Genomic DNA, 13,736 nt, shown 5'->3' on the forward strand with positions numbered 1-13,736 from the left:
GTAAAACCTTTTCCCATGTTGAGTTAACTGTTTGCATGCATTTTATTTGTCCCTTTTATAGTCCACTTTAATAATCAAAAGACACATTTAGGGAAAAGTAGGAAAATGCTTAAGAATCTCAGTATATGTATTTGTATATGATTCCTTTAATGGGAATGATTTCTCTTATAAATAAAGAAGTCAACATGATCTCAAATACATTTCAAGAAGCTCATAATGTTTGCTTTTTTTCTTTTTAAGAGCTTCCATTAGCCACATTACTAGAAGGCATTTGGATATGCAATGTAGAACAAAAAAAAGGATACATTTAATATAAGGCATATTTGTTTGTTTAGAAAAGGTAACATTACTGGTGTCATTATGGCATTAAACATATGATGAATTTTGACTTATAAAAAGCATACAATACTACTGAACCAAAAGTGCTATGTTAACATCTCATATTCCTTAGATTACTCTAAAAGTCACCTGAAGTGATTTTTTTTCTAGAAATGATCTAATTTCATTTATATTTCTTATTTAGTGGAAATAATAACAATAAAAAAATACATTCTGTATTGTTCCCTGGTCTTTTTGAATCCAGTCCTGCAAACACTTACTAGCCAGCATGAGAAGGAATCCTGGTTCTACAGAAGTTGATGACCTTCAGCAGTTCCAGGATCCCACCCTGCATAGTGCTTACTATCAAGAGCAGTTAAAGCACCCCTGATGGACTACTCCTCCTAGTGAGCACTGTGCTAGCAGTGAGTATCTGCAGCTTCACATCTTTTTGTGGATTCATGGTTCAGTTTACATTATGTTATCAAAACAACGTCGTTTTCTAATGTTCTCGTTTTTTTGAAAACAGTTTCTCTTCCTCTAAAAGACCATACTGTTAATTTGTAATTCTGTGCATTCTATCTTGGAAAGCTTTTAGGAATAAGCTAGTCTTGTCCTCCTTCTTGCTGTTCCCCCTGGCAAAAGAAAAAAATGGAAAAAGAACCATAATTATTACCTATAATTATATATAATACAGTTACACTATATACTGTATTTACTTGCGAAATAGACACGTGAAGAGGAAAGATGAAGCCTGATGATGAATCTTTCACTCTTGTGCTGGCAGCTAGGAAATTACAATGATCTCTCAGCTTCTCAATTGATCAAAATAATGTAGAATCAGAGAGTTACATATCCTGTGGTGGGGAATCCTGCAGTGCCATTTTCACAGTGTTAGACTCCAGAGCCGGATCTCACTTTGATGGCTTTATTCTAACCTGAAACGCTGTTTGACCAAAGCACATAATCTAAGCTGTTTTCAGACAGAAATATAGATATGAAAAAAAATCTAGAAACCCAGTAATTAACAATACCAAGCTGTGTTAAAATTTCTTTTTTTAAAAGCATAAATGCAACTCTTTCTTTTCAAACTCGGTTTTCTTAATGGTATTTTTTTCCCTCCTGACCTTTAACATAACTGAGAGTAATATTTAATGTGTGTTAAAGTGTTTAAATATATGTTTTGCTTTTACCTTGTGTCCTTCTGGTTGGTTGTACTTTCCGTATAGGTGCTTCTAGAAAACAGAAATGTTGCAGTCAGAAGTTATTTGTAAGAGCCTTTGAACTAAAACTCATTAGAAATGTTGGAAACTCATTGCTGACTTGTGAAGTTTGTTCTTTAAGGTTTTCAGTAAATTAAGAATTTTGTCCCATTAGCATGTTTACTTGGTCACCTGAAACATGAATGCTTATAATACAGTTCACACATTTCTGTCATGTGCAGTCATCCATCAAATCTTACCAACATTTCAAAAGTATTTTTACATTTTAACAGTATGAATTAATCCATTATTCACACTGATCTCCTACAGATGGTTACATGGTGTAGGTTACATGATGTGCCAGGACATTTTGCCCATGCTTTTCATTCAGCAAACACCACCTGACACTGTTAGCGATGTACAAGCTCAGGTTAATGTACAGCCCAGAACTCAGTCTCAGCTCTTGGCAGAGGATGTCCAGGTCTGCTGTACAGACATGACTTCAGGAATTATTTATAAGTGATATGCTGAAACTCAACCATCACATGATGTCAGCCACATTTCCAGCTATGTTTGGGGCTTGATGTGTAACTGCATTGTGAGTCCACAGTATGATTCCACATTTAGAGTTCAGCTAATTTTCTCAGAGACTTCTGTTTTAAATGGTAGAGTAGAGCAAGGGCTATTGAACAGATACCACCCTCATTAGCAGAGACATCTGTTTTCCAAAATACTGACTCAGAGAAACTATGGACAATTTTTCCTCTTTCTCATCAAACTTTGAGACATTTTTAAAATCAGATATCTCCTCATTGGGAGGAAAAACACTTCACAAGCATAAAAGATAATTCTTCTATTACTTTCACAGAAATATTACTGTGGTATTTTTCCTTCTTTACAACTATGAAGTACTTGTATCTTCACTTAACCAGCTGCAGTCAGTTGTCTTTTCATCCTGAGGTACAGGGTATATAAGTGCATAGCTCTGAGATACAGGCTTCACCTCATTACTGTTGAGGCTAAACACTGGATATCTGCACTGTGATAGAAAATTTCAAGCTCTGCACTGCCCTGACAAAGGCAGAACATGGTCCATCCAAAGTAAGCTTTCCATACTTATAAACTGTCCATACAATTATGCTTTCAGGTAAACCATGGTCAAAGATCACACATGTCTGTCATTTTCAGGCAATAGTTGACTTCCCTGCATGCCTTGTACTACTCAACACTGAAGTTATACGAACGCATGGTATTCAAAATTTAAAAAGTAGAAACATATTTATTTAACTTCATTCTCCACAAGCCATAATATTTTTTCCTATGAATTTAGTTCAAAGGCTGACAGAATAACTTATTCTGCATTATTAGAATTAGAACTGGAAAAGGACATACATACAAATACAAAAGAAACCCTAAACAAGCTGCTTCTTAACTTTGAATAAAGATAATTAAAAAATGATTGTTAAACTTGAAGAACAAATTCCTGGTATAAAGCCAGGCTGAATTGTATTTGGCTCCTTTAAGAGATTCATTTTGGACCTCGACACCATTCAGCTTTTTCAAACCCAAAAGCTTCCCTCATTTAACAACAGGATAAGGGTAGAGAAATTCCAAGACCCTGTGAGATATTTACTCAATCCCAGAGGTTATATTCCCTCCACCCTATCCCCCATTCACCAGATAGAGAACCCCTCACATCAACAGATAACATTAACGCTGACAAGAAATAACTCAAGTTAAAAACAACTCACGTGGTCTTCTTCTGGATGTGCTGCTTAGAGAAAAGGCAATTCTTATGGTGCATGTTCCTTCAAATGTTTTACCTAAGCTTTGTGGTTAGACATTTCCTCTTGTCTACTATGCTTGCCAAATCTTTTAGTTACTTTTAGCCACAAGATAAGCCTCAACATTTTTCTCTGCAACGTCACTGAAAGAATTGTTTTCCAAAACAATTATAAAACTCTTCTTGCTAAAATACTGACTTCAGACCTAAGAAATTTTTGTGAATAGATACTATAAAACCCCACCTGGAATGATCACTTCAGACAAAGCAGGTCCTAGTGATACTGGATTTTTAGACAAACTAACCTTCCAGATGGACTTTCTTGATTTCTCTCTCGATAATCTGTGGCTCTCCCTCAATTACTTTAGTAACCTTGGTGTACTCAGTTCCAGCTACGATAAGCATCAAAAACAAATGAGTTAAATCTGGCATAGCATTTTTCCATATGCAAGGAGCCTTCAGTGGAAACATTGTCATTTTGGGGGTGTAGGTGTATGCAGGCCACCATGTTATTCATGCCGTAAGGTCCTGCTGTTTTCCTTGGCCCTGCCACAGGTGATTCCTTCTCTAGGGCTTAGAGTCATTCATTGCAATCTTGGCTTGAAGTTTTGTTTCAGCAAAGACTGCCAATTGTAATAAGCAGTACTGGATATTGTATGAGTAGAATTACAGCCCATATGAAATCATTCTTTTACTTTAGAGAGTGGCAAATCATTCATTTGTGACTGGGCTCGAATTTAAATGCTTAGGAATTTCTCAGTGAAACAGAAATAATTTGATGTAGACAAGAGGGCTATAAAGCATTATCACCATTATCACCAACAGCCATAAAACAGCATGTGTATCTGCTTTTATTGGCTAAAAGTATGGTAACATATTATCATGGCAGCCAAGGATAGCTGACTGGATAAATCATGGAAAAGATAGAGAAAAATCAAATTAAAACAAGAGACAAATCTGCCTATTTGGTCCATTCTGTAAAGCAGGATGCTTATGCAAACTAACATAATAGCAAGGAAAAATAGCAAGAATTCAAGAGACAATATTGTCTTTTCCAAATTTACTACAGAGAAACTATTTCTCTCTTTTCCATACTTCTATAGGATCATTGTAAGATGTATCTCTACAGATCATGTCTATTTAATTGTATACCTCTGTAACTGAAGATGACTACAATTATGATTGTAATTGTTAGATTCTGGCATCAGACCTGTTACCAGAATTTTGAACAGTTCTACAGATAAAGTTTGATCTACTCTTTATTGCCTGGTTGACACCAATAGAACTTAGTCCAGTATATGGAGGGATTTTCTTGCTATAATTTCTTTCATTTTCAATTTTCCTTTTAAATATTCAACACTGAAATAGGCATCTCCAGAAAGCAACTCTTTTCACATAGCTGGGACACTTAAGAGAGGGTAAGATGAAAAACCCTCTGGAAGTTCCTATTTCTCTCCAATTATTATAGGCAAATCCTGGCTTAGATCTGTAAAACTAAGGTTTAGATGTTTAAAACAGAAGAAAGACATACAGTCGACAGTATTTATAGCCATATCTTGGCTTTTCTCTAAGACTAGCTGTATTATCAACTAGCACAGTTTTGTTTGGTGGAAAGCTGTTCAGCCATTCAGCCAACACTAAATTTTTTACTTAACAGAAGTTTAAGTCACATCCACAGAATAGTGCTTTTGAAGGACTACAAGATTTAGTTCAGTGAACACACAGCTGGCTGTGAGCTACTCCACTGGCATTCAAGTTTGCAACTTACTAAAAAGTGAACATAAAATGAAGTGTATTCAGTTAATTTATGCCAAGAGAAACATCCATACATATTTTTGAGCTTCTGACTCAGGTTTACACTAACATTTACTAAAAACACAACACTTGAATTCTCTTTTTTTATTCCCCATTGCTATTATAGATAGTTTTTCTAATCTACATTAAGCAGAAAACATTCCAAATTCATAGATAAAGATTAATTTCATAGCACAAGTTCTTTTACCAGTTTTCTACAGCTGCTGGTTATGTATTGCCAAAACTGTTAGAATTAAGAGAGCAAGAAGGAAAGAAAACCATTCTTTGGAATGCTATATTTGAAGAGAATTAAAGTTAATGCCTTGATATCCATCACCTATAAGCATTGAAAGAAGGATGCTAAACATGCCTTTAATTATTAACTTGAGGGCAATGAATATTCATTTCTGAAGAATGATAAGTAAGATGAATTTGGCCTATCACAATACTTCCCACTTCATAAGTGTTTTTCACAGATTTAAATTTACTGAAAAAAAGAGTTCACAGCTAGTGGAATAAATCTTCATTGCTCCCCTGAGTTTTAATTAGATAACTTTTTAAAGACTGAAGAAAACCAAATTTTTTTTTTTCATGATCAATATCATAAAAAAATTGATTAATCAAACTTCGGTACTTATTTCCATTTCACAGACATCTGGCATTCTATTTTTTCTCCCATTAAAATTACACTTCCGCTAGGTCAGTCTTTAAAATGTTGAGATCAACATATCTGAGAGGGGTTTCAGTTATCATAACCTGTTGCAAAATGGTTAGTTATAATACACTGAATTACCTCCCTGCAGAAGTCTTTTGATTTCTTCATCTTCAAGTAAATGACCATCACCTTCAATAAATTTGGTCACCTTGGTAACCTCTGATAGGATACAGGTTATGGCAAAAAATTGATTTACAGAAAATATTTGACAATCCTGTAACAGCATATCACTGAATTAATCCTGTCATAACATTTTGCTGAATTACAAAATTAATCTGTTATGATATTAAATTCCATGTAAACACTGAAAATACCACATTTTATGACAAACATAACATACTATATACTAGATCCAGGCAGCCTCAACTCTGGAGCTGACTGAAATGTGAAGATCAGAGACTCAAAACAGAATGTTAGATTTGGATATTTCTCGGGTTCTGAGGTTTAATCTCTGGGTATGATTCTGCAGTATGAGCACCTTTGCTGAAAACATGGAGTATCCATTCAGTAACTACTTAATAATTTTTTTTATTTTTTTTTTTTTTAAAGGAAGGAAAGAAAACAAGGACACTAACCTTCTTCAAGCAATTTCTTTAACTTTTCCTCATTGTCTGAACCACCTGCAGTAATTCTGGTATATTTTATTTCAGGACCTGGAAAAAAGATGTGTGACTTTAATCAGATATAACAGGATTGCCTTTTAAGTTATTTTTTCCTATTTAACACTTTGGATGGTTCCATGGTTAACATGCTTTAATCTGCTTTTATGATCATTTTGTCTTTCACTGTGTCCCAAACTAAACTGAAAGAGGGCTACAAATAGTACTTAGAGCTATTCAGGAAAGTACTTAGACAAATTTAACATACTTAGGGTACATATCTGCTCAAATTCTTAAAGTAAGACACAGTTTTAAACACTTTGTTGTATTAAGTCATAGATCAGATATTTCCTAAGTGCAAAAAGAGTCTGAATCCACTGTTGTAAATAGACATTGTTGCTTTTATTACTGCTATAAATCATTTGAGATCTTAATATTTGAGATTCTTTATCAGTTTCTACTATAGAAGGAAGAGAAAGAAATATCAGGTCTGAAACACTGGCATTTTACATTATATTGACCATTTTATGTGGGATATTAGTGAAACTTGAATTTGAGAAATGAAAAAATGGTATTTTATTTTCTTTCTCAGAAATTTTGTGTTGAAAAGTAGGCCTGGGTTTATTCAGAAACTACCAATGTTTTTCATTCAGTTATTTTCATTGTAGTAAAGAGTTGTATGAGAATAACTTAGGTCTGGTTCTTTATTTCTCTCTTGCTTGAATGACTTCTTAAATTGAATTTTAAGATTTTCTAAATAAACTGAATATTAAGACTTTCTGTTAAGTCAATATGTTCCTATAATACTGTCTTTCCCTTACAACCGCTCTGGCAGACAGAATTTTAATGGCCGCATTCAAACTGATATTTAAAGACAGGGATCAAAATGTGTTAGCAGAGAATTTGTGACTGCTTAAATACACCTAACTCCACTTTTCAATTTCTGTGAAGTTTCTAGGATTCTTAAAAAAATATCTCTGTACTAGGTCAAATATAATTGAAATTGGCCAGAGTTTGAAAGTTACTGTGGGAGAAGAACAAGGGACACAGATGCACGTTAATTTTGTCTTATATTATCTGAATACAAACGTCTAACTTGTGGATGTCAGATCAGTTGAAGCCCCTCCTTACAGAGAAACAGAGAAGTTCTTTTTCTGAAATGATTGTCAAGGGAGCCTGAGATGACATGCAAAACTAGGTGTCTACACACTGAATGTCTACCTGGAGACATACAACCAAAAATTTCACAAAAAAAAAAAAAAAAAAAAAAAAAAAGTCATCTTTCTAAAGCAAGCCAGACTAAAAAAATGCAATAAAAGCAGTCTCATCCTGAAATGGTAGCAAGAAGCTTGCAAAAGCAGACACTTTGCAAATGCATAAAAAAGAAAAAAAAAGACAAGTTTTCATTGTTTTGCATGCTGTTAAAATATTGTTGCCATTTCTGTATATGTGTGTGTAGTGCACACAGCTAGAATTTGAGCCATACATAGGCAATAGGAAGTATTAGGGAAAATTCATCTCTCCAGGAAATGCAGTTTAGGCACTAGGACAGAACTTAAGATGTGTTACTTTTGTATGTAATGGTGAATTTCACTAAGTATGAATAGCTCAGCATAATTTACCTTGAATAATTCTTTCTTCTGTTACTTTTTTCTCTGTCACTTCCACTGGTCGCCCATCAATGATTTTGGTGTATGTTTTAATAATTGGTTCTACAAGGATTTTTAAATTGAAGACATTAATCAAGTGGTGAACAGTGTTACAAGTGCTGTTTTTGAGATGCTGAAACTTACTGAAGCACACAAGGAAATACCGTAGCATATTTTACGAAAAATAAAAATGTTCAGAGGAGACCAGGAACTAAGTTTCCTCCAAATTTAGGAGGGCCACATTCTGTTTTTCCTTTAAAAGCACCCTAGATGTGAACTTTTCAATGCCCCTAGCAAAGCAGAATGCGAAGTTAACCTCTCTGTCTGATAAAATTGCTTTTCTATCGCAGAATCACGTACTGCATTTTTGTTTGCAGGACAACAACCAGCAAATAATTCTTAACTGAAACAAATGTTATGTCAGCATGCAGAGCATTTCTAACACTGTCTTGACTGTAGCTATGGAACACAGCTAGGCAAAAAGACCAATTTTTTGAAATGCATGAGAAGTGAGAATGAAATGATAATAGTATTACAACACTTCCAGAAGGTCGTGTTAAAAACAGAACAGTTGTCTAACATATCACATGAATCACCTACATAAAGTAGAAACTGACTGGGAATAGCGAATGTTTCAAATTTTAACTAATACAAATTGAGTTGCTGAAAGCATACCAACCTCCATGAATCACTTTAGTTATTGTCTCCCCTTCCCTGACTATTTTGAACTCAGGTTCCCCTTCAATTAATTTAGTGAGCTGTGTGATAGATGGGTCTGTGACATAGGAAAAAAACAACACGTTACAAATAATCATAAAAATATTTATGGTATTCCACGGGGCTGAGATGAAGCTAGCATTATCCCCCCTACCCTAAATAAACCAGATGACTGGAGGGGTTTTTAAATCTGAGAAGCGATTTGCAGCAATGCTGTACAATCTTGCACTTGCTCCCATGCTATCTTAAATTTAGATCCTATTGCACACTTACTATTTACAATTTTTTTTTTTTTTTACTTTTGTGTATCTGATATATTTAACATCTGTTGACAAGTCTCAGACAAAAACCAGATCCTCAGCAGCTGAAAGGAAGTCTTCCTCTCTGTATATTGGTAAGAAGCCTACTCTGCAGCATTGCTTGAATCTTAGAGCTATTGCTTTGCTAGTGATCAGCATGCAAACTATTGTGTGAAAACTTAGAAAAGAACTAGAGAGAAATGTTTGTCATGTTATTTCCTACTAACTGTATAGATATCCAAGAGGAGACTAGGTCCTTTAATCAGAATCCCGTTATGTAGTTTTGGGGTTTTCTATCTGTTGTTTTGGTGGGTTTTTTATTTATTGTTTTGTTTTGTTTTTTTATTTGGCTTTTTTTTCTGTTAAGCTACAAAGACTTGGTCAGTGGTCACCCAGCTTAGAGAAAAAAAATCAATAAACTTCAGAGGTCAACAGGAACAGCTATAAGGATATTTGTCAGCATTAATGGCTATCATTCTTTTAGTTGCATGAGAGAGGTCATCTTGATTTCAATGGCCAAAACAAACCTCTTAATCTTGTGCAATCCCTATAGACCACACTGATCCAAATGTATCTCTGTCTGACAGGCTGAAGCAGCAGATACTAAATAAATTAGGAACATACCATTGATGCAGTCAATTATCAGGAATAACATGGTTCTTCCGTAACAAGTGTTACGGCAACATCTTCTACTTAGGAATTTGCTGTAACACACACTTCCCTTATTCCCTATTCAGAGTTAGAAATTTAACACAGTCTACCTCTCTCATTTCCTTAAAAGTCCCTTAGAAATCTTTCTTTATATGAATTCATGTAGAAGTCGATACTGCATAGATTTTTTTTTTTAAAATTACTGATCAGGATTTAACGATAGCTTTTTAATATGTATGCCTGGTGTTAATTGTTGAAAACAGTATACAATTCAGGTTAACTAGCGTCCTTCAATAGTAACAAATCCAAGCATACATTTTTGTTTGCTTTTGCAGCAGAAGATGATTGTATATGTTAGACTTTAGAGCTAAATAATTAATTTATTTGCTGCAGATGAGATGATATGATAGGCTCATAATTATGCCCAGTTATTACAGAACTCTATTTATCTACTCTGAGTTTTAAATAGCTGAAGAACACATTGCTTTTTCTTTTATTTTCTAACAAGTATGGCTGAAAAACATTCATAAATATTTTAAAGAAGCAACCTTACAAGATTCATTCCCTTGTTTCTCTTTTAAATTTAGAGGCATTTTTGCATGTTGAGAATCCATTAAATACTAATATACATTGATGCAAGTGATGAATATTAATGAAAACATGCCAAAGTTATATTTATGAATGTTTGTAAATCTTTTTTTTTTTTTTTAGATTTCTAAATTACTGTACCTTTTTATGTGATTGATACAGCAGATGTACGCAAAACAAAAGGTAAAGCCATAGTTTGCTATACTGCCTAGTGTAGGATCAACCCTTTGAACATTTAATCCATTAAGACTTGGGTTTCAATCAGATTTAACTCTTTAGATCCCTTTAGCTTGCCTATGTATGGACAATGGAAGCACAGCTCAAGTAGAAAACATGAGACAGGAAAGGGCAGACATCACCCTCTAAACTTGGGGGTGGTGGTGGTTTTTCTCTTTTTACTGAAATCTCCTTTCCATCATGTTCTGCTAGAACTTCCTGACATATTTTGCAAAAGTTAACATGCAACTTTGCCACCTTTTTTCTACAAACAATTGTGGGCTTATGTGGTTTTGATGGGAGCTGCTGCTCACTACTGTTACTACTAGCAAGCTCAGAAGGGCCAGAACTGGTTTTAATGGGTTTATTTCTGAATCATCAGCAGAAAGGTTGTATTGGCCAGAGGTCATCCTCTGGAGTGTGTCCCAAAGCAGAAACACTGTAATGGCAACGGAAAGGAGTAAATCTTCAATATTCACTAACTTATAAAGTTATTTTTTCTCTCTCTGGTGAATAACACTTAGTTGTACATTTGACTATAGAAGTGCTCAGACATTTCATTTTTTCTTTAAAAGAGGATTTTGTTTCATTTACCTTTCAAATTCTTCATGTAAATCACTTAAACTGTATGCCCTGTCTCTGGATTTAACATAGAAGAACAGGTGCTTTCAGAGAGTGATTCACCTTCATCATAGGAAGATTTCTAAAATATCTTGGATGAATTACTATATGGAATGATCTATCCATTTATATTGCTCTGTGGATCTGATTTAATGATGGAGACTAGGCAACAAAGATCAGCATATATGCTAGATGTCCATTCCTAAATGGGATGAAGCACAGACAAGCTGCTGAAAAAGCAAGCTCATGTCACTTCTGCTGGGAGGAAGTCCTCCCAGAAACAGTGATTAAACAGTCTGGGTAAAATTTTTGCAAGACATTTTTAACTGCCTTTCTCCTCAGTTGAGCTCAACCAGATTCCCTTTGAGCATTTTTGTTTCGATGGGAAACTGGAACTCATTAGCAGTGTACCTGGTTTAGTGAAACCAATGGGTGTTTCAGTTAATTTGTGAATCACAAGTGATTTTGACAGTCCCAGTCTCACTTTTTGTTCTCTTCAGTCCCACCACTAATCTTTAAGTCATGCTTTTGCCTTGAGAAATTGAAAAAGAAAATTTGGCTAACTGTCCTTTCCAGGCACCTGACAGATATTGGTATTTAGAACTGATTGAAAACTGTAGAAAAATGAACTGATTTTTTCTTCTTCAAAGTATAATAAACAAATCTACTTCATTTTTTAAAATAACTGTTTTAATTAAAAAAAAGGAAATGTTTTTATTGAAAGTATAGTAATATTTGGGGCACTTAAAAGAAATGGTTTGAAAAAAGATTATTTAAAAAATATTTTTAAAATCCCCATAGAAAAAGGAGAAAAATCCATTTGGGGAAACAACTGTGGGAAATCTTTTTATACAAAATATTTCAGCCAGTTCTAATTGCAATATTTGTATCTTTGCTTTTCCAGCAAAGTGCTGAACCTCCTGGAGCTGTTCGTACAAAATGCATCCTGTTAAGAAATATATACAATATATATTCTGTATATGTATATGAACATATACAGAAATATATATACTAAGGGCCTCATTTACCTTCCTTTCTGATGATGGGCTGGACGTTGCTTTCAATTATGTTAATTTCTGAAAGTATAGAAAATGGAATATAAAGCACATTCCATTCTTACAGTTTCTTTATGGTAATGATCAGTTAGATTTGGTCTGGTCATAAAGATGTGGGTAAAATGACAGATATTAATGGATGGAGAAGTAACTCAAAAGTATGTAGAGTATGGATCTCAGTTCTAGTTACTAAATGGTGGTGTATACAAGTCACCTGCAGACGGAGTCTGCTCACATGCTCTTTGCCTTTGTTTGTGCCATATGAAACCCACTGGTCATGAAACCCATGATAATGTAAGGTACATAATAATAATGGCTCATACAATTCCCTGCATAAAGATTTGCACAATTCCCTGACATATCTTAAATTTGAATCTTGCCCTTTTCTTTCCGTTAGGGAGCTGACCTGGTAAACGAGGAAACCCTCTGACATTCAGAACTATTCTTATACCATGGAGAGCACGACTGTGGTGCCCTTGGGAGATCAAGTTGTCCCTCTACACCTAAGACAGACTCAAGTATTCATTGAACATCTCTGATAAATCGTTATTTGACTTGTATCCATTCACTGGTAGAGAAGCCTTCACTGGTAGAGGTCCCAGCCTTCCCGTTCCCGTGTTCAACTAAATCAACAGTTACAGCTTTCTTGATGTCTGACATTGATCTCCCTCCCTTCAGTTTACAGGCATTGCTTCTCATGCTACTCCCACCATCTGTGGGAGATAGAATCATAGACTGTCTTGAGTTGGAAGGGATCATCAAGTCCAACTCCCTCCTCCTCACAGGATTACCTAAAACTAAGCCATATGACTAAGAGTGTCGTCTAAATGGTCCTTGAACTCTGTCAGGCTTGGTGCCGTGACCACTTCCCTGGGAAGCCTGTTCCAGTGACTGACCACCCACTCAGTGAAGAGCCTTTTCCTAATGTCCAATCTGAACTTCCCCGACACAGCTTCATTCCATTTCCTCATGTCCTATCGCTGGTCACGAGAGAGGAGATCAGCACCTCCCCCTCCACTGTTCCCCTTGAGGAAGTTGTAGACTGCGATGAGGTCACCCCTCAGCATTCTCCAAGCTGAACAAACCAAGTGACCTCGGCCACTCCTCATAAGTTTTAAGACCTTTCACCATCTTGGTCACAATCCTTTGGACACACTTTAATAGTTTGATGTCCTTCTTATATTGAGGCTCCCAAAACTGCACACTGTACTCGAGGTGGGGCCACACCAGTGCAGTGCAGAGTGGGACAATCGCCTCCCTCAACTGGCTAGCTATGCTGTGCTTGGTGCACCCCAGGACACAGTTGGCTGCCAGGGCACACTGTTGACTCATATTCAAATTGCCATCAAGATAGATTATTCCATTTTTTATTCCAAGAGTCTTTTAACTTCAGTGTGTCCATTCTCAGTTTTCAAAAGCCTGATGTCATGGTCTCCATTTCTACTGAGAAATGTGGGTAAAATCCCAGAGAAATTTAATCATTTGCCTAAAGTCATATTCCCTCACAAGCCAAAGCTTCAGCAGGCTCT

General features: G+C 35.4%; 1 protein-coding gene across 2 annotated transcripts in view; it reads right to left on the bottom strand.

Annotated features, from left to right (window-relative positions):
- Window positions 1-847: 847 nt before the first annotated feature.
- Window positions 848-13,736, bottom strand: part of POSTN (periostin, osteoblast specific factor) — a 35,626-nt gene continuing 22,737 nt past the window's right edge. Inside the window, exons 17-23 of one of the 2 annotated variants that reach the window (XM_009582314.1) lie at window positions 8,740-8,835; window positions 8,034-8,123; window positions 6,388-6,465; window positions 5,891-5,971; window positions 3,609-3,695; window positions 1,512-1,553; window positions 848-953 (exon numbers count right to left, since the gene is read on the bottom strand). In XM_009582314.1, the coding sequence (XP_009580609.1) occupies window positions 913-953; window positions 1,512-1,553; window positions 3,609-3,695; window positions 5,891-5,971; window positions 6,388-6,465; window positions 8,034-8,123; window positions 8,740-8,835 (515 nt within the window). In that variant the 3' untranslated portion in view covers window positions 848-912. The remainder of the gene's footprint in view (window positions 954-1,511; window positions 1,554-3,608; window positions 3,696-5,890; window positions 5,972-6,387; window positions 6,466-8,033; window positions 8,124-8,739; window positions 8,836-13,736) is intronic. The other variant, XM_009582315.1, reaches the window with a different exon arrangement.

Source organism: Fulmarus glacialis, unplaced genomic scaffold (assembly GCF_000690835.1).
Source record: "Fulmarus glacialis isolate BGI_N327 unplaced genomic scaffold, ASM69083v1 scaffold3217, whole genome shotgun sequence".
Classification (NCBI taxonomy): domain Eukaryota; kingdom Metazoa; phylum Chordata; class Aves; order Procellariiformes; family Procellariidae; genus Fulmarus; species Fulmarus glacialis.